The sequence below is a fragment of the Thunnus maccoyii genome, chromosome 15 (assembly GCF_910596095.1).
Source record: "Thunnus maccoyii chromosome 15, fThuMac1.1, whole genome shotgun sequence".
NCBI classification, from domain to species: Eukaryota; Metazoa; Chordata; class Actinopteri; order Scombriformes; family Scombridae; genus Thunnus; species Thunnus maccoyii.
In genome coordinates, this window is record NC_056547.1 from 29,334,046 (window position 1) to 29,357,756 (window position 23,711).

General features: G+C 38.9%; 2 protein-coding genes across 2 annotated transcripts; both read left to right on the top strand.

Moving 5' to 3' along the window:
• The first annotated feature begins 2,973 nt into the window (after positions 1-2,973).
• LOC121913527 lies at positions 2,974-8,066 on the top strand. The gene is made up of 3 exons (XM_042436187.1): positions 2,974-3,578; positions 7,183-7,241; positions 7,461-8,066. Exons 1-3 carry the CDS (start codon positions 3,105-3,107, stop codon positions 7,540-7,542), a joined length of 615 nt encoding a protein of 204 aa, XP_042292121.1. The 5' UTR covers positions 2,974-3,104; the 3' UTR covers positions 7,543-8,066.
• Positions 8,067-9,766: 1,700 nt separating this feature from the next.
• Positions 9,767-23,473, top strand: stx12 (syntaxin 12). The gene is made up of 10 exons (XM_042436594.1): positions 9,767-9,868; positions 10,610-10,750; positions 14,392-14,461; positions 14,941-15,040; positions 17,637-17,774; positions 19,376-19,419; positions 20,055-20,160; positions 20,287-20,359; positions 21,226-21,308; positions 22,514-23,473. The coding sequence occupies exons 2-10, from the start codon at positions 10,651-10,653 to the stop codon at positions 22,604-22,606; spliced, it is 807 nt and encodes a 268-aa protein (XP_042292528.1). The 5' UTR covers positions 9,767-9,868; positions 10,610-10,650; the 3' UTR covers positions 22,607-23,473.
• Positions 23,474-23,711: the final 238 nt, after the last annotated feature.

Sequence of the window (23,711 nt, forward strand, 5' to 3'; positions counted from 1 at the left end):
AGCAACAAAAGCTATGAAACAGAGGCCATATTTAACATGGACATCTGACATAACAGTATGAGAATAACAGAAAATCACAAGAAACATGACATGTCCCCCCTAAATTAAAGGTTGCAATATGTGGCCCTCTGTAAACCTGGTAATGTGAATATGATACATCATTAGATACAAGCTGTAAATTAATTTATTGTTTTCTCTTCATACTGCATGTGTGTCATATACTTCAGGCAAAGTTTTCATTAATTCTTATTTGTTACTTGTTTGTGTTCACTGCTCTTATACTCATGTCTACCTTTTTTCCATGTTTCATTTTCACTGGCTTTTTAGATCCCATCCAATCATCTTCCATACAGAAATCTGCAGAATATTAATTGCATTCAACGCTGCTCTTCCCTCATTTTATTGATATTTTAAAGTTTGGTTGTTTATTTAGAAAGCGAACAATACATTGGTTTATGGTAGCACATGTACTGTAGCTACTGTAAAAGCTCATTTTCATGTGAGGTCATGACCTTTCTCTGACACTTTGGAGGTTTTATCAGCCTAAGGGTCAGTTTGCTTTGATTCTACAGCTCAAATTTAAACATGGTTATAGTCATGGTCCAGTATTTTTAGACTCGGTATATTTAAATGTGCCTGCCCGCTTTTAAGTAAACAAAAATAAATAAATGATTTACAACATGATGATGACAACATGATGACAACAGCATGTGGACCACTCTGTTAGTCTTCTTAGGTATGATGAGAGAGGTGAGAGCCCAGTATCTAATGATTAAATTTCTTCAAGGCACATGCTCTGTGGTACGATAAATGGCCTTGGATGACAGTCCTATGTAGCAATGCCATGCAGGATCCCAGTGGTCAGAGGGTAGAAGCTCCTCTTAAGCCCCTCAGCACCGGCCCATTGCATCCGGAACCTCCTCTCGACATCAGCGGGGAGAAAAGGCCGCCATCCGGGCAGTTAGGAACCCCAGAAGATCCATGTGGCCAGGACCATTTCCTTCAACTTGTAACCACATCTCCAGAACCCAGTCAACCCATTCAAAGCTTTAAAAAACTTTGCAGGCTTGCAACTCCCTTGTAGTCCAGTACTTACCGTATGATATTTACTGACAGTGAGCTGTGAAAATATAACACTGTGCAGACATGCATGCAACATTCTGCATAGAGTGGAATTTACCATTTGATGCAAGACTGATACCTATTTCTATAGGAAATATGCTAAAAGCCATCTATTACAGTCTAAATGTAATTTTAATGGTTAATTCTTGAGTGGGAAATTATCTTAACATTAATGAATAACTTAAAATAAATATAACTTAAATATGCATTACCCTCTTAAATTAAAATAAAATTAACATTATTATTTATAGAATGATATAGCAAACGAATAAAATCAGCAGCAGATTTTTGAACTAAATATACATATGAACTAAGTATACTACCAATTCTTACCACTGAAATCATTTTTCTTTTTTCACAATAATAAAAAGAAATTCCCATGGACCGCCTGTAATCATGCCATCTGACATGTCATTTAACAGAATGCTGCTCACTTCCTTCTTCAGTTGTGAGTGGGCCTTGTTCAATGGTAAGGGGATGAGGATGGGGTGACTGCTGAGCCTGAAGCTGCATCTGTTGGGCCTGGCACCGGGCAGGGCAGGGACAAATGATTTAGCATGAATAGCTTGCTAAAAGTTTGTCCACAAACACTCAATTTTCTGTAAAGATATTAAATAACTAATGTTAGGGGAGCAAAAGTAGCCTCTTTCACTATGGACTAAGCTAACAGGTTAATTTCCACCACTCAGGGACAACAACCACCTGTCTTTGTGAAAAACTGTGACACGCTGTCACCCTTTATTTTCTCTCTCTTGTCTTTCTTTTTGTTTGTAGAAACCAGATTTTTTTCACTCGCAATTCACTACTAGCAAGTACTGTTCATGCCGAGTTTGGGGGAAGGACTTTTTGTCAAAAACAAAAAAAGAAAAAGAAACAATCATTTTTATACATTATAATATAAAATTAAAAAATGAAATAAAACATTAATGATGATAGGTGTTCTAATAATGTTCTAATAATTTTTTGGACCCCTTTCAGTCACAGGCCCTTAGAATCATCCTAACTTTTTGCCCCTGACTTTGCTTAGCAACATAATGACACTTTGTTTCTTACTTGAATCAGATATATATTTTGTTGTGATAAAATTAACAAACATCAGAAAATGTGTATGTCCATCCTCCAAAAGTGTTATTGCAGTATCAGAATCAGAATCAGGTTAATTGCCAAGTAGGTTTGCACATACAAGGAATCTGTCTTTGTGTTGTGGTGCATAACAGTAAAAAATGTACACGAAAGTAAAGTTATTACAAGGAACTTTCATTTTGTGTTGATTTTTGCAGCCCCTGTGGACAAAAGCAGTAGTGTTTAATGGAATGAAGAAAGCATTTCCCATGAGCACCACCACCTTGTATCATAAAAATCTTGATCTGGCTAGCTTGTGCATTTGTTTTGGACAACAGCTGTTTGCAGGATGCATAGCAATGACATAATGTATCTATTTGTGGCTATGTAAGATTAATAATTGTAACATGATGATGGTGAAACAAAGTAAACTTTGTTTTAGTACCGTTCATACACCTAGGTTACATGTAAGGCTGCATTCACACCTAATACCTAACGTAACCTAAGGGTTGTGCGGAGGTGTGGACATGTTTATTTGTACTTTAGAATGTAACTGCCATGAAACAAACAGAAAATAATGTTTTATTTCTCAGATTCACTCCTTTGTTTTGCCACTCCCTCTCTTAATTCACTCCCTGCTCACTTGACCACTGCTGCTCTCTCTCGCGCGCTCTCAGCTTGCTCACTCTCTGTCTCTCTCTTTTTCTCTCATCTTTTGTAAAATGAGTCAGGAAGCCGACAAGTCTAACTTTACTTTTAATGTTATCAAACTAAGAGAAATGTCCTCCCCTTGTCCTAGTAACATTTCCTGCTCGCCTCAGTGTCCTGAAGGCGTGCATGTCCTTGAGGGGAAGGCAGGTTGCAGACAATCACCTTTTCAGCATAGCAGCACAGTTGTTTTGTTCGCACCAAGTCACAGGATGGTCAATCTCCCACCTGTAGGCAATCTCATCTATACCAGAGATGAGCCCAATGTGGGTGGTTTCATCTGCAAACTTCAGGAGCTTGACAGACTGATGACTGGAGGTGCAGCTGTTGGTGTACATGGAGAAGAGATGTGGAGAAAGGAGGCAGCCTTGAGGGGAACCAGTGCTGGGAGTCAGAGATGTGTTTCCTCAGCTTCACGTGCTGCTTCCTTTCAGAAGGAAGTCGGTGATCCACCTGCAGCTGGACTCAGGCACGTGCAGCTGGGAGTGCTTGTCCTGCAGCAGAGCTGGGATAATGGTATTAAAGGCGGAGCTGAAATCCACAAAAAGGATCCTGGCATAGGTTCCTGCAGTGTCCAGGTGCTGGAGGATGAAGTGGAGGGCCATGTTTACTGCATCATCCACAGACCTGTTGGCTCTGTAGGTGAACTGCAGGGGGTCCAGGAGTGGGTCTGTGATGGCTTTAAGGTAGGACAGTACAAGGTGTTCAAAAGACTTCATTACCATAGAGGTCAGGGCGAAGGGTCTGTAGTTGTTGAGTCCTGTAGTCCTTGGTTTTTTGGGGACGGGGATGATGATGGAGGTCTTCAAGCAAGCTGGTACATGGCATGTGTCAGTGAGCTGTTAAAAATGTCTGTGAACACCAGAGACAGCTGATTAGCACAGTGTTTCAGGGTGAAGGGAGGGACAGAGTCTGGTCCAGCTGCTTTGCAGGGGGTTCTGTCTCTTGAGCAGTCTGTTAACGTCCCTCTCCAGGATGGAGAAAGTCGTCATTGTGGTAGGGGAGGAGGGGGTCTCAAAGGTGGGCAGTTGTGGAGAAGCCTGGGCCCCTGTTGTGGTGGGAAAGGAGGAGCTGGTGTTCTGGGGCTGGTGGATGGATAAGGAATGGTGTCAGGCCTGTATGGTCCACTTCCAATAGTTAAGGACATTGTATCCAAAAAAGTCTTATAAGCAGCACTTTGAATGTTAGTGTAACTTTTAAATACTTCATACTGAGGTTTAGCTTCACACCAGCAAACCTTCTGTAAGACTAGAATATTACCACTGAGATCAGCTACATTTTGTTTATAAGGGTCTACTTACATCTAGTGGTGAAAGATGAGAACTACTGGCAGCTACTTAAAGGACAGGGTCACAATTTTTCAAGCCTGTCTTAAAACAGTCAGGTGCCCAAATAAATCATAATCATTCCTCCTGTTCATGCTCACCATTAGAAGATCCCTTCATAATGTACTTACAATGTAAGTGATGGCGGCCAAAATCCACAGACCTTCTTTTGTGCAAACACGTATTTAAAAGTTTATCTGAAGCTAATTTGAAGCGTCAACCGTCCAAATGAGTCAAATCAAGTAGATATCTTTCAACATTACAGTCTTTTTTTAGTGCCAAAGTCCCTCTTTTTGTTACTATACTTCCACCACAGCTCAACAGGGAAACACTGTCCGAGGAAACACAAAGAGGGAATTTGATGCTAAAAAGACTAAATGTGGCAGATATCCACTTGATATGACTAACTCAGACTACTGAAGCCTCATATAAGCTTCACATCAACTTTTAAATGACTGTGTGGACACACTGTGGATTTTGGCCCCCATCACTTACATTGAAAGCACATTTGAAGGGGATCTTTAATAGCCAGTATCACATAGTATATCACATCACATGATTTACACATGTTTCTCATGTATTTTCTTAGTTTACAGAAGTATATAAAGTACCACAAAGCTTATTATCTGATTCAGGTACGGATCAGTGCTGAATACTAGAAAGATTGAACACTAAAAACATTCACAGATCCAAAAGTACAAGTTCACATCAAAAAGAATTAATGCATGTATAAAATACAGGAGGTGGAGATGCTGGAATAATCTGTGGTGTAATGTTAACAACATTAAAAATAAGTTTTTACTGAAATTTGAAGAAAAATGGTTTGAAAAAATTTTGTCAAAGCCAAAATTAAGGACCTATGTGCATATCAAACAGAATTTTGGCTCTGAATTATATGTTACATCTCGTCTATCCAGAAGGCAAAGCTCTTTCGTTGCACAGTTGAGAGATGTATTCTTCCTCTGGCCATTGAGGTTGGTCGATTCAAAAATATTCCAGAGGAAAACAAACTGTGAGTTGTGTGATTTGGGTGAAGTGGAAAATGAGTCCCATTTTCTTTTGTACCATACAAATTATGATGACTTAAAAGTGTTACTGTTCCATGAAATCGCTCAATTAAACCTTGAAATATTCTGTGTTCAGATGAGCAAAAACTGCAATGGCTGTTTAATTTTAATGTGTTTAAGTCTGCTAACCTTATCTCAAAAGCCTGGAAAAGAAGGCAAGATAGCTGTTTAATAAATATTTGTGTAGATTTTTCAGTAATACATAGTAAGCTTCTGTCAGTAAATTAGATAGAAGTTCTTTCTTTATTTTCTTTCTCTAGTATTTGTATACGCTGTACTCTGGTCCTGGCTTGTTTGAATTTATGATGTCTTGTGAGCCCATAGGGGCTTGGCATACAATTGTATGCATGACACAATAATACATTTTTCATTCATTCATTCATACATGACTTATACACTCTTATGCACAACATACAAAAAATAGCCTAAAAAATTGTGAAAACACTGTTGTTAACATGTCAACGTTAATTCAGTCATTATGTTACTTTCCTCTTCATTCTTCTTTCTGATAAACTCAACTCTGATAAACTAATGTGGTTTGTCCAAGTGGTGTTGCATAGTTGTCCAAGATGGTGGACCCGCTCGCGCATTCACAAGTGACAGATCGGGCAGTGACAAATACATCCACAAACAAATCTCAACACTATGGTATCCTGCAGGAATAACAGCAGGAATTGCTGAATTCTCTAAACAATAGACAGCACAACAGTGACACGTATTGGCTAACTCAGACTACAGCCTGGGGTGCATGATATTCAAAAGTGTTCCTAATATTTTGCCCCCCTCATGTATGTTAATGGAGTGCACTGTTAAGTACACAACTATGCTATGAACACAAGTCCTGTCTTTAAGTGGGCACTCATGCTCATCTTTGGAAAGATAAGATTCTTGTGATTCATTTGATGCAAAACCTTTTCAAGATACAATCAGAACAGGCGGTACAATCAACACCTCTGTCAGGCAACCAACAAACAAACATACAATTACAAAATTCACACTACTCACCCATGAAGCCTCATATTACTCCACTGACTGATACAACTCTGACAAAAACTCTTGTTACATTGACAATGGTTCAGTCAGTCTAATCCAGTAAAATATTGAATCCAAAACACATTATTACATCAATAAATATCCACAAACAGCTGTTGCATAATTTCAAATTAGCTGGAAGATGTCCTAATATTCCAATGACGTCTTCGTCGGTGTTAGCATCCGGGCCTGGGTCCGCAGTGGCATCAGGCTAAGCAAGTAGTCTAGAGGCACCTTCCCTTGGAGGTTTTCCGGGCACATCCAACTGGTAGGACACCTTGAGGTGGACCCCGAACGTGCTGGAGGGATTATATATCTCATCTGGCCTGGGGACGCCTCGGGATCCCTCAGGAGGAGCTGGAAAACAATGCTGAGGAGAGGAACGTCTGGACTACATGGCAACCCTGTTAACTGGAAATAATGCTGGCACTACTTGCGGGGTGAATGTATTCCATATTTGGTAACTTTCCCCTCTGTAATGAAACAATTGTCAACTGTTCAGAAACTGACATTTGAGCCAAGAAATAAAGACAAAACATTAAAATTCAAGGAATAGTGCTTCAGCTGTCAGATGAAGAACATCTTAGAACAATTAAGATGCATAATCATGTTTTCCATCATCTCTCCTATTTGTGATATATTTGTTCTCTTTGTAGCTGTAAAAGATCCTGTATTACTGAGCCCAAAGAAGAATTTACAAAGTAGATGCAACGAAAATATTCCTCACAGATTCTTGAGAATAACTATCTAGGCCTGTATTTACCAAACTGGTATAAGTGAAATTGAGAAAGTAAAGGCCCTGAGACAAGTGTGTGAATTTAGGCAACATGTAACTGTTGAGTATGTTTACATTATGCTCTATATAGTTGCAGAGTCTGGCAGTGAGAATGCAGTGGAATCATCTGTATCTCCAAAAGGAGACAAGGTACAATATTCATCCTGTTTGCAATATATGTATACATTGCCACTACAAGCATAGCTACAAAACTTAAACAACTTAACACATAGTATATAGAACTAAACTTCTTCTAAGACTTCTGCATTGGTTAATATAAGAACCCCAACTACACTTAAAGTATTTGTGACTTTTGTATGCATATGTACAACCTAATACCTTGATTGTTTTTGTTTTGGATTTTGTCAGATTCACTTGGGAGAAGAAGTTTGAGTTAGCAAGGAGGCCTGGAGAAGGAGTCCTTGTGAAGGAGTTGGCACTGGCATTCTAGGGCACTAAAACACTGGGGGGAAAGAGCCTTACAGTGGAAGGAATGCCCCACCACAAAAACCACCAGGCAGCCTTCAACCCCACAGAAACTCCAAACATTGAAAGTTATGTCATTCTTGGTAGAAGTAGCCATGTGGTCTTTGTGGGATGCCAAGGACTGGGTTATTTGATATGGAGTATTTTTTTTTTTTCTTTGTCCTGGTGTGACAGAACCATCACTGTTTATCACTGTTTTTCTTTTCAGTCTGCGTCAAGGAGTGGCTTCTCAACTAACATTTGGAGGAGACAGAGTTGCAGGCCAGATGGGGAAAGGCTGGATGGTACATAACTGAAAAAATGATGTACATTAACAAACGACAAAAAAAAGCCACTTAAAGACTGAGAATGTGAGCACTACCCATGGTTACTTGAAGGTTACTTGAACCTAAATGCATGTTTTGACGTTAAATGCAAATGTTAGGGTAAATTGATGTTGATGTGTATCATTTATTGTAATTTGCTTGTTGCTCTTTGTTAAATAATCATATTGTTACTGTGTTATTTGTTATACTTATCTATTAAATTAACATACTGTTATAAAAACCTTACATTGTCTATATTTTGGTAGTTATTAGCATACATGACACAAAGAAGCATTGTAATATTTCCATGTGATCTGGCTTTTACCAACATCCGATGTGGTAAGAACTGTACCCAGAAGAACTGTGGAGGAGAGGCATTCTGAGAGTATTCTCAGCAAGACATCAAAAGAATCAGAACCAGTTGTCTTGTGTTTCCCTTCTTACCCAAAGCCAAAGAAGTACATTTTAAGATTTTTAATAAGATATACCCCTGCAATTAATTCCTACATAGGTATTTCAATTTGGATTGTAATTTGTGTGTATTTTGTGTGCATTGCAGCAAGAAACACACAATTATTGAGCTTAAAATTTAATCACATGTGCCGCTAACGGCGGTTGGAGGCTCAAAATTATGGTGTTGAGAAAACTAATTTTACTACAGAGTGAATTAGTTTGAGTGGCTTTTGTTTATAACTTCAACAATAAAATGTTTTGAAGTCATTACACTCTGATTTGCACCCATGGCTTCTTCTCCATAGCAACAGTGGCCAAGGCTCATGGGTATTCTTTTCCGTCCGCCATGGCAACATTAAAACATGATCAGAAACAAAGTTAAAATAATTTAAACTGGTGGTGGTCATAATCCTGTAGGATCATTACATTATCAGGGAGAGTCCTCTGTTTCTATGTTCAGTAACATTGAGAATTTTGTTTAGAGAAAAATTTGAAATGGGAATACAGAGTACAGAATAGGGAAATACAAAATCAGACACATTATGAGAAAATCTGTAGTGTCCAAATCATGCAAAAATGGCGATTTAGATTTTGTAAATTTTTCTATATTAAACATTTAAGATTAATTGAATAAAACAATTTTTGACAAACGATTCATCAGTATGATGGTGACCTCCCCTTCTTACTGATGTTTGATGTGAATATTTCTATTCCACATGTCACCACCCTCTGGAATAATTTTGTCAGTGACTTTCTATGGCAGAAGGTTTGGCTGTTGCCTTACGAATATCTCATCACCAATATGATAAAGGAGGTTTCCTTTAAGTTTATACACAAATTCTACCCTGTAAAACATTTTCTTAAAAGATTTAAGAATGGTATTAATGTATTGTGTTCATTTTGCTCTGCACATCTTGAAACTGTGCTTCATTTATTTTGACATTGTTACTATACCAAAAAAACTGTGGCAGATTTTGCGTTATTGTACAGGTGCTGTTTGGGTTACAATAGAAATAATGGGAAACAAGCTTACATCATCAATCTTATAATTATAATTATCTTAGCTAAGTTTCATATTCATAAGTGTAAGTTGCCAACAAAAAACCTCTCGTTAGTTTTTCATAACGATTGTGAGCAGATTGTAAATCTTTCACTCAGAAGAACGCTGTAAAAACTGTTGAGTGTATTGTTTTTAATGTCATTATTTAATTATTCTGTTTTGCTAATTTTATGTATTTATTTTTTATTCATTATTTTATTCTGTTTTATTGTTATTTAATTTTCTTTCTATGTCTTATGTGTTGTTTGTGAACGCCCTGACGTTTTGTTCACAAAAATGTACCTCGTATTCATTTATGTACACAATTAAGTTAAAAGATTTTTTTTTTTTTTAAATCACTTCCGGAACCAGCGGCCCCACCTAATTCGCCGGTAGTGACGTCACACGAAAACGTCACGGATCAGGAAAGGCAGTATTTTGACGGCAGGAGGAAAAACATTACGCCTATGTGTTTATTTTACACTGGCAAATAGGCAAGTATTACATTGTTTAACATATCAAAGCTTTAGCATAACTGACTATATGTTGTTGTTTCTATGTCCTTGTGAGTAAAGAACGCGCTTAGCTGTTTAAAGATAACCAGTTTATCCGTTGAACCGAAGACTGATGAGTTAGCTAGGAAGCTAACAGCCGAGCAGAATTCTGTACAACCTCTCTTAACTTTCTGTAGATGAATAGGTGAGGGTAGATATCCATTTAAAAGCTTAAAATGTGGTCCACAAATGTTTATACAAACCATCTTTACAAGACGTTCCCATTGTGGTTTAACAAATATCACGTGACATGGTCGTCTATTTCGATCAGCTTGATTGATTCGACATTAGCAGGCTAACTTGTTAACCAGCTAACAGTTATTCTGACCAAAGTAGAAAAGCTTAAGCTCTTACGTCAGTAAAATAATGAAACCCTAAGTATCCCTGAACTGTTAACAGGTTAATGTGACACGTAGCTAGAGTGATAAACTAGTCTGTCATAATGTGAAAGCAAACAGCTGACTTGAACCTAACTGAAGACCGCTTCCCCCCAGCTTCCTGTCTCAGGAAGTCAGTCAGTTTACATCAGGAGTATTTGAGTATTTGTGCTTTTTGCGAAAGTGGTCATTGTTCTGCTAATCATTTCATTTGCCCATTCAAGACTTATAGTGAATATGGCAGTTATTAAGGAAGTCTTGGATGGTATGTAAATTTTTAATTTTTCCTTCAATTTGTCTGCAGCCAAAGCTCATCGGTCAAGGCACAAGCACACTCTGGCAGACATGTCATACGGTAAAGCAGAGAGCTATCACCCAGTCCCACGGGACTTCAACTCCCTCATACAGACATGCAGCGGCAACATCCAGAAGATCACACAGAATAGTAAGTGCTTCACTGCTGTATCAGTAGCTCTGTTTGCCACAGTGTAAGCAGGACTGAGACCATGTCCAAACGTGGTTACTCACTCATTCAGGGGCACTGAGCCAAGGGACAGGGTATGGGAATGCTGTGTCAGCCTGCAGTCTGCCTCACTGTGCTAAATCTGCTCATTTTTTTTTTTAGACAAAGGAGAATTTTTATCTGCAATGTAGGATTTTACAGAGGTTTTTTTTTTTGTATTACAGTGTTTGGTTCTTTTACTTTGATTCTTCTCTTAAAGGGTAACTACACCGTAAATCATGGTTTTACACTGTACACATAATCACATCATTTATGTTGGCAAGTTATGTTAATACAGGCATTTTTTTTTAACAATACAGGTATTGTATGAAAAAAATTGGATTTGAAAATTCAGTTCAGCCATAATGTTGCCCTGGGCTCTAACTGCTGACCAGCTCTATATGGCTATTCATGCTACTGAGCGGTGGTCAGTCGATGTGGTCATGAGGCTATGCTCCCTATAGCAGTTGCCCCCCCACTCTACTGGCGTTTTTTTAAATATGCTGGGAGGAGGGGACGCTAGCAGAATTTGAGTGTGTGGTTACCCTTTAAGATGACTGTGAACAACTGTAATTCTTCACACAGATGGCAAAAATAACTGCTTTCATTCACAATATCAATGTTGCTGTGATCTTGATGCTTTATATGAAGATTTATCTGGTTAATTAACTTAGGCCCTGTTTACACCTGGCATTAACATGCGTCTCGGGTGATCTGATCACAAGTGGACAGCTTTAAGTACAGGTGTGAACACACCCAAGATGCATTGAGGACACATTGAGATCCGATCACTCAGACCACATTCGGAGGTGGTCTGGGCCGCATGTGGCCATATTCATTTAGCAGTGTAAACGCAATGCATCGTGGGCCACGTTGAAGGACCTCTGCTCAACTTTCCTGCAGACCAGGCACAGGAATTGCATTGCTGCCTCCTGGTCTGTGTACGCTCCGTCCAAAGCTGTGTTCAACTTGTTTGATAACAGGGTAAAGCAATGCATTATTTTGTTTTTTCCATTTTTCATGTGAATTAAAAAAAAATGTAATCCACCTCCCTTTTTTTTTCCTGTTTTCCCTGTTCCCCTAACCCGTTTTGATTTTAAAAGTTTTTCGCTTGACTGTCTGATAACTACAGTTTTTACTTTTGCTGCGCTACTCGACATAATGGAGCTCAGGATTTATCAGGAGGATGACTGCTTTACTCCAAACATTATGAACCTGAACTGTGTGTGTGTAACAGCTGACCTAGCGTCTGTGTAGAACAACACTTAACATTAATTAACATTAGATCCTGACTGATCCTGTTGGCGTGTCAGAGATGTTATGTTGCTGTGTCTCATGCATAAATGCACACAGTGTCTCTCAATGTGGAGACGCAGCTGCAGGGAGATCGCTGCATATAACTCAGTATTTGTCTTATATATATTTTCTGACGTGGCACTAGAGAAAATCAATAGGAGTAGCATTTGATTTTCATGAGGGGGCACACAATACATTGTATATTTGTTTATCCTGTCAACAAACAAGTTGAACACAGCTGTGGACGGAGGGTACACGGACCCCCGCTTCTCCTGCCGGTTTTAAGAACAATGAATTTGGTCGTTGCAAATGGAAATGTGAGATTCAAGGAAGTGATATCCGATCACAAGTGGTCACTCAAGACACGTGGAGACGCATGTTAATACCAGGTGTAAACGGACATACTTAGAGCTGTCCACTTGTGATCGGATCACCCAAGACACATGTTAATGCCATGTGTAAACAGAGCCTTAAATTCAAAGAAGCTGGTTATAATCAGGGTCTGCAGTCGAGCAAGATATACTGTATAGGCTGAATCCAAATAGCCAGAATCACTGACACTTGCAGACTCATGGACTTAACAAGCACATTCTCTGGAAGACTACGAGTGCTGAGGGCTGTCTAAATCTGAAAGTTAACAAGTCCTCAAGTGTAAAGTCCAGTTGGGATGCAGACTTTACCCAGCTTGACTCTGAAAATGATCCATAATCCTTAACAATATAGATGTGATTCTGCAGAACAACCTGTCTAGCTATGTCACCGTCAGCTAGTCAAACGGTACCTAATTAGCCTTTATTCAGGGGTGGACACTAAAAAGAACTAGTTCATATGATGTGTTGTCTGACCACATTGGAAAGCAAGTGTTAATAGTTGTTCAGAATGAACCCACTCAAAAATGAGATGAAAAGCCTGCTGTCATAGAGAGGGACGAGACACGCTAATGGTTTAAATACGAAGGTAACAGCGCACACTTTCACACAACAGCTCCTGGAAGGCATTCATAGAGACACAGCTCCATCAATTCCAGCACTGATAAGATATGGGGTCGGGGGGGGGGGGGGTTTCTGAAGCTATTCCACCATTCAACAAGCATCGCTGTTGAAGCAATATGGCAGCTTTAAAAAGAGATGACAGGCAATGCGGGGAGAGAGAGAGAGGAATGAGATGTAACAAAGGTCCTCACCCGGAATCAAACCAGTAACGCTACATTGACATCATGACGCCCCAAACCAAACCATGATAACATTTGAAGTCATTTTTGATGTCATTTTATGAGTGAACTGATACAGTGTGGTTTAATATTACACACAGGCTTAGTTTCACATTGGTTTATTTTAGTCTGGTGAGTTAGACAAGCAAAGGTTGGATTTCATCCAACTAAGAATCAAGTTGGACTACCTGCAGTATTGATGTAAACCTACTCAAATTCAAACTGAAACATGGCACTTTAATGTAGAATCCAATGTTTTATTTCAAATTGATTTTTCTGTAGAAACTGTGTAAATACAGTAGTTACCATCTGGACTGTAAATGCAGCAGTGTTAATACTGAGATATTAAATAAAGGGAACCTGTCTGTTATCAGTCTGTTATATGTAAAGGAACAGACCCTGCACATATTCTGTTGTAATTGCTCATTTCAACATTGTTAAAAACAGTTTAGGTTAATAGTTTTACGACAGTGGAATAATAAACCGGAGACCCAGTGAACTGCTGACTGAGGTTCAGCATTTTATCGGTGGTTTATGTCATCAGATAAAATGTTCAGATGTTAAAGTGACGCCATAAAGCCTGATCTTCTGAACTGAGCCGTGTGACCTTTATGTGCCGTTTGTGTATACAGTACATTAGTGAGAGAAAGAGGATATGGCACGCTTAATTTACTCCACCCCTACATGAAATAGTTGTCTACAAAGATGTTGTGGCTGTAGATAACACCAGTGTATTTAGTGTTTCAAGAATGAGGAAACAGAAGAACATTTCTTACGTGTTTAAGAGGAAACAGAACAACAGAGTTAACATATGCAGTGTTCTCATTATTGACATTTTGCTTACATGCATTCATTGTACTTTGCAACACTCCATAGTGATTTACAGTGATTTAGCCACAGCCTGATTATTATGACTCTTGATTTGTATTCTAAATCCATTTTGTCTTAAAAAAAAAAAAAAGTTGAATACTGAAGACAGGTCTATTTCTTTCCTATAGTCTGTTGTCATGGCATGTGTAGAACCAGTGAGTTCTTCCATTACAAGATTCACATTATCATTGTGTTCTTTTCCTGACAGCTGCTCAGATCAAGAGTATGGTGAACCAGCTGGGGACCAGACAGGATACCAGTCAACTCCAGGATCGACTGTATGTATCAACCTTATCTCCCCCTGCATTGCTTCTTCTCTCTGCCTCACACACACACACACACACACACACACACACAGTCACTAAAGAATGCTTTTGTTTAGTCACCTTGGACTGCTGTGGACAGGATTCCAGACTTCCTGTTAGATCTGCCCCAGAGCTGACAGCGATGTTTTATCTTCTTACTCAGAACTTAGAAACAGACCATCCCAAATGTGTAATGGCCTTTTCACTGAGTTGTAAATCTGTTTCTCAATATAAATAATTAGTGTTTCAGTGATGCCTGTATCTCACACAGCTAATATGATACCAGTAACGGTCCAATCAAAACACAAACAAGTTATTCAGTATTATTGCATTATTGAATCTTAATCCAAACATTTCAAGAACACAGACTAAACCAGCTCTACATTTTGCAGTATGGAGTGCATGAGGTTGTCCAACAGTGTTGTCATTCTGAACTGTTGTTTCCACCACAGGCAGCAGATACAACACTCTACCAACCAGCTTGCAAAAGAAACCAACAAGCACCTGAAAGAACTGGGCTCAATCCCTTTGCCCTCATCACCCTCAGAGCAAGTGAGTATCAGTTTGCATTTATTAAAGCTAGTATCACAAGTATAGATATATATCAGTAGTATACACTTTGTATGATAGGAGATAAAATGACTGTCACTCCAGCCTCTGCAGTCAGCACTAACACAGACACTCGCTCCATTCACCTACCTACCATTCTATTACTGTTGTCACAGTATCACAAAAGATAAAAAATTGTGTAATGAAAGCGATCAATGTGATAGGGTTTGGTGATATGGCCCAAAAAAAATCAAGTTTGGGGTCGATTCAAGATTTGAATCGATTTTGTTTTGCCTGCAAAATGCAGGTTTGAAACATAGTATTTCTTTAAGACAGTTGAGCAAGAATAATATAATACCTGCACCACCTGCAAGGCTATCATTACACATAAAATGCAGGTCATCCCGCACAGCCGCTGACTGTCAGTATCAGATGCCTCAACTAAGTAGAGCATCCAGTTTAATAATTAGTTTCAGCTAGTGATGCCTCCTGAAACCTGGTTCTTAATTGGAACCAGTTCTTAAATTTTAAGAGCCCGAGTAACTTATGTTTGCGCTGTAGCCTCTGCTCACAACTATAGCATGCTGGTTAGGCTAATAGCAAACAGTTGCAAAAAGGCTAAAACGAAAGCTATCTGAATGTAGCCTTAATGTTTGTCTTACACCCCTTTTTACACCAAAATTAGCACATCTGTGGGTTTTTTCAATGCAGGTAAACCTCTCTGTTTTTTTTTCCCTGGTGTGTCATGTTGGATGTCATGGCTAGCAGCTAGTTAGCATGGCTAGCATCATTAGCATAGCCATGCCCTGCTGTGTGTAGCCCATAAAAATAAAGTGTAGCCATGGTGTTTCTGGTTTGACAGCACTGTGCTGGGCAGGTGACAGGTGTGTTCATGGTGTTTGTGTGCTCTGACAGACATCACAGCGCACATATAAAGTCATGTTTACATATGGTCTCTCTGTAATAACAAAGTACGTATTAATTTTGTTATTGCAGAGAGACCATACATACACATATGGATCAGACCAATTGTTTACACACATCTGCAGATAGAAACAGATGAAAGACCAGTCGGGAAAGGGGAGAAAATGAGATGAGATATTGCCCTGCTATGTGATTTCAAACTTAAAGATCCCCTCCAGACATGTATTAAGACATGAACATACTCTGCTTGGAACAATAATGTGTGTCTGACATGGCTTTTCCATAAACACAAGGACACAAGATGTTACCTACTTCATTGGAAAGTCCATTCTCAGTGTATGGAGGCTTGAAGTTTCCACATCACACTTGTATAAGTCGAATATTGGACCATGATTGGCTCCAGACTAGTTGCGTTGTTACAAACCCTGCTCATAGGCCCATCACTAGAAATCTGATTTTCAATAAGAACAGAGAAAATTTCCACTCTCAACAGATGAATGTGAAAACAACCTTCTAGCAACAAACTGCACATGTGTGATTCTACACAGTGAAGCTCAAACATCCAACTGTAGGAACAAGAAGAAAAACATGTTTTTGAGGGAGGGGGGGCACTCTAAGTAATCAGTCAAAAGCAGCTGATGAGAATAAATGACTACCATTAAAACATAACCACAAACAACACTCATGGCTGATCAGCTGTAAAATTATTAAACGTCATTTAAATATCAGCTAAGAGCAAAGTCTCTTTGTAGTTATGACCCACAATCAGAAAGCAGCCTAGTACCTTTATTACCTCAGCGAGGGCTTGTCTGAAAACCAATACAGGATTTTTAAGTCAATACTGATTGCAGGATTTGAGGGCTTTAAATCAATATGATAACCTTAAGAAGGTAATGCCTGACTTCCATCAACATATTGACTGCACCACAAAGGAAACAAACACTCTGGATCACTGCTACACACCGTTTATAAACGGCTACAGAACCGAATCACCACCCGTGTTTGGGTAGAGCAGATGGACACCCTCACACATACACTAACACACACAATTACACTAACACTCTAATACTCAAATAAGTCCTCTGTGTGTGACAGAATACACACACATACATAAACTTGCCCTTATCAAGAGGTTCATAGGCCTCACACAGGGAGAGATAGCACAATGGTTGAGTGAAGGCCATTACAACAGATGTAAAGGCATAGTCAGTGTCATTTCTAACACCACTGCAAAATGACCAAACTGCAAACAGCTAGGAAAATGAGTTTATTGGCTATTCTGTATAGTTGTGGTAATGTAGGCAATAGCTTAGATTTTTTTCAGAATGAATGCTGAAGCAGATACTGAAAGTTTGTATACTTTTATTTTTTAACACTACTTTTATAACTTTAAATAATAATCAATATAAAATACAAAAAACAATATATAATAAACAATCTAAAAACAACTACAGGATCTAGGTAAAGAGAAAAAAGTCCCAGTGATTTATCATATTAATGGCAAAGATGGAGGAGACAAAAGACAGAGCTCAGTCAAACACATTCAAGTATATTGTAATAAATAAAAAAAAACAAATAAAAATCTGAAGTGTGGCCCTCTTTATCTTTATCTATTTTATTTTTCCTTGTTTTCCTAACCGGTCTCATACCTTTTTATCTCCTCTGTGGTGTCCAGAGGCAGCAGAAGATCCAGAGGGACCGACTCATGAATGATTTCTCAGCAGCTCTCAACAACTTCCAAGCAGTCCAGCGGCGTGCAGCGGAGAAGGAGAAGGAGTCAGTAGCCAGAGCAAGAGCTGGATCCCGTCTATCGGTGAGTAGTAAGTCAGCGGTGGTGTCACGCCACACCATAACAGACAAATAATTCAAGGGCAAAGCCTTCGCAGTTGAGTTATGTCTTTTTTCGTTCCGTCAATATAACTTTATGAACTTAACATTTAGAAAAATACATTTTTGGCACATTTAAATCGATTCAGAATCAAAGATAAGAATCGTGATTCTTACGTGAATCAATTTTTTTCACCCACCTCCAATAAACAAAGTAGAATTAACCCTTTATGGCATGTCAACAAAAACTGAAAATGTATAAGCTTAATAAAAGTAGAATTTATGGCAGACTTGCTATATTGGATTGCATCAGATTGCAGAGGTGTTCCTAATAAAGTGCTCAATGAGCGTATGTGTATATGTATTTACAATAACAGTCAAAAGTTTGGACACACCTACTCAGTCAAGGTTTTAATGTATTTATTTATTTTTATATTTTCAACTTTGTAGAACAGCACTGACAACAGGAAATAACACATATGGAATCATGTAGTAAATAAAAGTCTTAAACAAACCAAAATATCTTTCATATTTTGGATCCTCAAAGTAGCCAATGTTTGCTGTGATGACAGCTTTGCACACTCTTGGCATTCTTGGCAGGTCGTCACCTGAAATGCTTTTCCAACAGTCTCGAAGGAGTTCCAACACACGCTGAGCACGTGTTGGCTGCTTTTCCTTCACTCTGCGGTCCAACTCACCCCAAACCATCTCAGTTGGGTTGAGGTTGGATGATAGTGGAGACCAGGTCATCTGATGCAGCACTCCATCAGTCTTCTTCCTGGTCAAATAGCCCTTACAAAGCCTGGAGGTGTGTTTCAGGTCACTGTCCTGTTGGAAAAACAAATAATGGTCCTACTAAGCCCAAACCAGATGGGTTGGTGTATCGCTGCAGAGTGTATCAAAGCGGTGAAGTGTCACTGCTGGAACCACACATGCAGATAACATCCGTTCACCTTCTCTGCATCTCATGACCACACGACTGCTGGAACCAAAAATCTCAAATTTGGACTCATCAGACCAAAGTACAGATTTCCACCGGTCTAATGTCCATTCCTTGTTTCTTGGCCCAAACAATTCTTCTTCTTGGTCTCTGTTAGTAGTGGTTTCTTTGCAGCAAACTATGAAGGCCTGATTCACGCAGTCTCCTCTGAACAGTTATTGAGATGTGTCTGCTACTTGAACTCTGGGAAGCACTGATGCAGGCTCTAATCTGAGCTGCTGTTAAACGGCTGATAACTCTAATGAACTTCTCCTCTCCAGCAGAGGGAACTCTTGGCCACTTTTGACAAAACACACCTGTTAAGTGAAAACCATTCCAGGTGACTACCTCATGAAGCTGGTCAAGATATTGCTGATAGCGTGCACAGATGTCATCAAGGCAAACAGTGGCTTCTTTGAGGAATCTAAAATATGTTTTGATGTCTTCAGTATTGCTCTACAATATAAAAAATAGTAAAAAGTAAAGCAAAACCACTGAATGAGTAGGTGTGTCCAAACCTTTGAATACACACACACACACACACACAGTACAGTTGCATGAATGATGTAATGCAGAGACTTAATAGCAGGGTTTCTCTTTTCTTTCAGGCTGAAGATAGCTCTCGGGATGAAAAGCTTGTTTCCTTCGAGAAGTAAGTGACTGTCATTCAGGGTTTCCTTTAATCTGGGAATTTGTGTTCAATATTCAATGAATAAAAAGACATTTTGAAATGAATACATACAGATAAGAATATAACCATGAAATTGTGAAATAATACTCTCTAATTCATCATTGTTAATAGTTCAGCATGGTCAAAATCATCTAATGCTTTTGTTGTCTATTCATTATTTTCTATTGCAGTTCATTCTTCCCTCCATTAGTTTCAGTCAAGTTGTCCTGTTGTTTCTAAAACCAGTGTTGAGTCAAAATGGATCAACAACAGATACATGTGTTCCAACCAAACAGCCATTACTTAACAAACAGATGAACTAATGTACAGTAATAATACAGGTTGCACATGTGAAAGGGTTACAGGGTGACTGGAGAGGGTGACGTTGGCGTTATGTAGCACACTGTTTTCAGAAGCAGTTTTAGAAGTTGTTTGACATTTACATTCTGCTTAGAAAGTGAAAACAAGACTGAAAAGAAGAAGAACCTCAGCAGGAAGTTGAGAGAGCAGCTTTAGTTAATTGATGCTCAGTAAACTGCTTTAATAGTTGCACCGTGTGTGTTCACATTATTCTAAACCTCACTCATGTTTTTAAATGTTATGTGGTTTGTGTAAAGTCAAGAGGACTGGGGTCAGATGACCACCCAGACAGAAGAGGCTGCCATCACAGAGGAGGACCTGGAGCTCATCAAGGAGAGAGAAACCAACATCAGACAGCTGGAGGTCAGCTTCTGCTTACTATTTCTAATATTAATACATACCACTGACTTCTCACCTCTGCCTAGAATCCACTGTCATGTGATGGGATCACAGCTGATTCTAACCTTTGGTCTGTCTTGTCTGTTTCAGTCGGACATCATGGATGTCAACCAGATCTTCAAGGACCTGGCAGTGATGATCCATGATCAGGGAGAGATGATTGGTGAGTAGCACTGGAGCGCTCTGTGGATCTGTTAAGTTCAAAAACACATGAAAACAACTGATCCTGTTGTTTTTCATTCAAACCCACACAATCAGCAGCAGTGAGACTGAATCGACCACAACAGCAAATATCAATGTAATCATTTGACTACACCATTTAGTTTGACAGTATTGGATTTATTGAATGGTTATTTCATCCAACAAGTTCAACATAGAGGAAGTGTTGAGTTTGAATCAAGTATGTCAGGAGATTTTTTTTTATTTTATTTTAATGTAAACAGTGTGAAAATAAAGGTTTGCTTTCTTTTCAGTTGAGATAGAGAATTTATGGTGTGTTTTTTACATGTAATTATACAGAATAACAGAAATAATGTTTATTGGGGGAAAAAAGTGAAGCTTCTGCAGGGAAGGGTTGCTTTTTCCTCCAACCCAAATAACACAACAGTTGTGAGCTCAACCGTCAAAGTTTAAGTTCAAAATAGGTGATTATTCATTGCCTTCTAAAATGTACACTACCATAACAAAAATATTCATGACCCTTTTCTGATCTGCCATCACTATGCTTTACATTTAGTTTAGACGACTAAAACTATCATGCTCATTGTTAACAAAAACCAACAGATGGAGATGTGAATAGCAATCTCTCAGTCAGATACTTCATACACCTACAATAATGTCAATTTGCAGACATTATTCACACAAACACAATGGGTCACTTATCAGGAAAATGTTAACAAAGTTCATCTGAAGTGTTTTAATAATAACTAATGCTGTTTTCCTAATTGTGAACGCTACAAAACCTCTAGTCGTCTTCACTGTGACTTCTATTAGTTCTCTGCTGACCCTGCTGTTTGTGCTGTTCTACAGACAGCATCGAGGCAAACGTGGAGAACGCTGAGGTTCACGTGGAACGAGGAACAGAGCAGCTCCAGAGAGCTGCCTACTACCAAGTGAGTCTGCAGCAGTCACTCCGAGCTCTATTTTGGTGTCACTGTTTTGGTATTTTGGTCACTGACTGTGCGTCACAGTGGGAGGAGAGGCACAGATGAGGTCGGTGATCCAGTAGCACGTTACAATCTCGTGCAGGTCGAAAGCTCGTCACACTTCTGTTCTGGAATATTATGGTCACAAACCCTCCTATGTGATTTTCTTGTCTATCCACTTTTATTAGTTACTTTATTGTCTACATTGTGGAAAATCATCTTTTATATCACAGCTCTCATAACTCACTCTTGACTTTGTACTGAAGATCTTTGAGAAATTTACAATACAGCACAAAGTCAAGAAGTTGTGATATGTAGCACGCGTTCCATAGCATGCACAATGGTGTCTGCTGTATAAGCTCCCCTGACACTGAAAATGTTAGCACTGTTATTAGTGTTTGGAACCATTTCCAAACAAACTACCATAACCACTGTCTGGGCAAAGGGACATGTCACCCAGTGCAACAGTATAACATGTTTTTAATAGTTGTCAGACAACAACGGAGGTCTCTGGCACAGAGGAACACGATATATCTGGCTTTGAATACACACACATCATACTTCAGATTTGTTGCCAATGAGAAAAATTTGTCGATTGTCAAAAGTTTGGACACACCTTTGTCTTTATTTTTTTTTTTACTATTTTCTACATTGTAGAGCAATACTGGAGACATCAAAACTATGAAATAACACACGCAATTATGTAGTAAAATAAAAGTGTTAAACAAACCAAAACATGTTTCATATTTTAGATTCTTCAAAGTAGCCAATGTTTGCTGTGATGACAGCTTTGCTGGCAATAGGAGGAACCTAAAATATGAAAGATATTTTGGTTTGTTGAAGACTTTAGTTTACTACATGATTCAATGTGTTATTTCATCTTGTCAGTACAATGTAGAAAATAAATAATAAAATACCCACTTTTGATTGTTACTGTAAATACATATACACTCACTGAGCACTTTATTAGGAACACCTGTGCAATCCAATACAGCAGGTCTGCCATACATTCTGCTTTTATGAAGCTTATTCATTTTCATACATAAACCAAAAAGAATGTATATTAGAGAAACTAAAAGCCCAAAATCTGTTTCCCCAAATTTAGATCTACAGTTTGGCATTTGGTGAAGTCCCTGCTAACAATCCTCCTTTCTCTGCTTTCTTTATCACAGCAAAAGTCCCGGAAGAAGATGTGTATCCTCGCTATGGTTTGTTCCATCGTGCTTGTCATACTCGGCATCATTATCTGGCAAGCGGCTAAGTGAGTTCATTCCACACATGTATTGTGCCACGACTATATTTTTGCTCTGCCCCCCTCCCACCTGCAAGTACCTGCTTGGAAATCACAAGAAGAGCAAATAGAGGCCGATCACTTCACCAAGGTCAACGGGAGTGGATCTGTGCAGAGGGATGTCCGCTGTGAAAAAAACACTCATCTGTACTGATCAAGTCCGGTTTTGTAAAATAGCTGAAAAATATCCTATTTAAACTGATATGAAGGAGAGGAGAGAGGACTGAGGTGGTGTAGGGGAGTGATTTAAGATCCAAGATTCCTTAATTTGCTTCATTCGTTTTTTGTCTTATTTACTGCACTAACACTAGCCGTCACTGTATTTCAAATATCAAAATATTATTGGGAATGATTTCAGAACAGGCAAAATGGAAAAAAAAGAAACAAGGCTTGTTAAAAAGGAAATAAATCTGTGGTTTTTAGGGGCTGTAAATTATTTTTTTGTTACCTGTTCTTGTGGAACCTTCTGATGTAAAGTGTGTGGAGTGCCACAGTTTGAAGTTGTAGCTGTGTTGCTCAGGTGAGTGTTGTCAAACCATCTGTGTGTAGTAGATCTGATCTGACACTACTGAGAGCTCTGCTGCAGCTCCTGGCCTTCACAGTAACTTGTACATGGGACCTGGATGACTCCTGATGGTGATGGCAGCCGTGATTGTAATATAAATGTTGTAAACTGAAAGCTCTAACAGATTAATATTATCAATCAAATCCATGTTTGTAAATATTACAAAAGTGCTGCGTTATATTCTGCTGATAACATTATGGATCTCAAACAAAACATTTTTAATTGATTTCTATGACTCCTGTCAGTATACGTAATAAATGTCTTAAACACTTCTGATGCTCTGGATGTGTGATCAGTTTATCTAGACATATTGGTTCAGGGTCAGATTTTTATGGAGGCTCAACAACCTGTTTGGTATTTTTCTAACCGGAGGCCTGGGGGCCTGTACTATGAAGCAGGACTTTGGGTTAGTGAGGTAACTTCAGGGTTAACTCTGGGTTTTCAGGGCTACAACAGTGGTTCACTTCTTACCGGGGTACATCACCATGGTAACTTATGCTGAACAGCTAACCTG

Bases quoted from the DNA above. Each gene is read 5' to 3' on its own strand.
- LOC121913527 (XM_042436187.1), top strand. From the start codon at position 3,105: ATGGTCAATCTCCCACCTGTAGGCAATCTCATCTATACCAGAGATGAG. The intron at 3,579-7,182 runs GTAGGACAGTAC...TGCTCTATATAG, and splicing joins GGGTCTGTGATGGCTTTAAG to TTGCAGAGTCTGGCAGTGAG. The intron at 7,242-7,460 runs GTACAATATTCA...GGATTTTGTCAG, and splicing joins TATCTCCAAAAGGAGACAAG to ATTCACTTGGGAGAAGAAGT.
- stx12 (XM_042436594.1), top strand. From the start codon at position 10,651: ATGTCATACGGTAAAGCAGAGAGCTATCACCCAGTCCCACGGGACTTC. The intron at 20,360-21,225 runs GTGAGTAGCACT...GCTGTTCTACAG, and splicing joins TGATCAGGGAGAGATGATTG to ACAGCATCGAGGCAAACGTG. The intron at 21,309-22,513 runs GTGAGTCTGCAG...TCTTTATCACAG, and splicing joins AGAGAGCTGCCTACTACCAA to CAAAAGTCCCGGAAGAAGAT.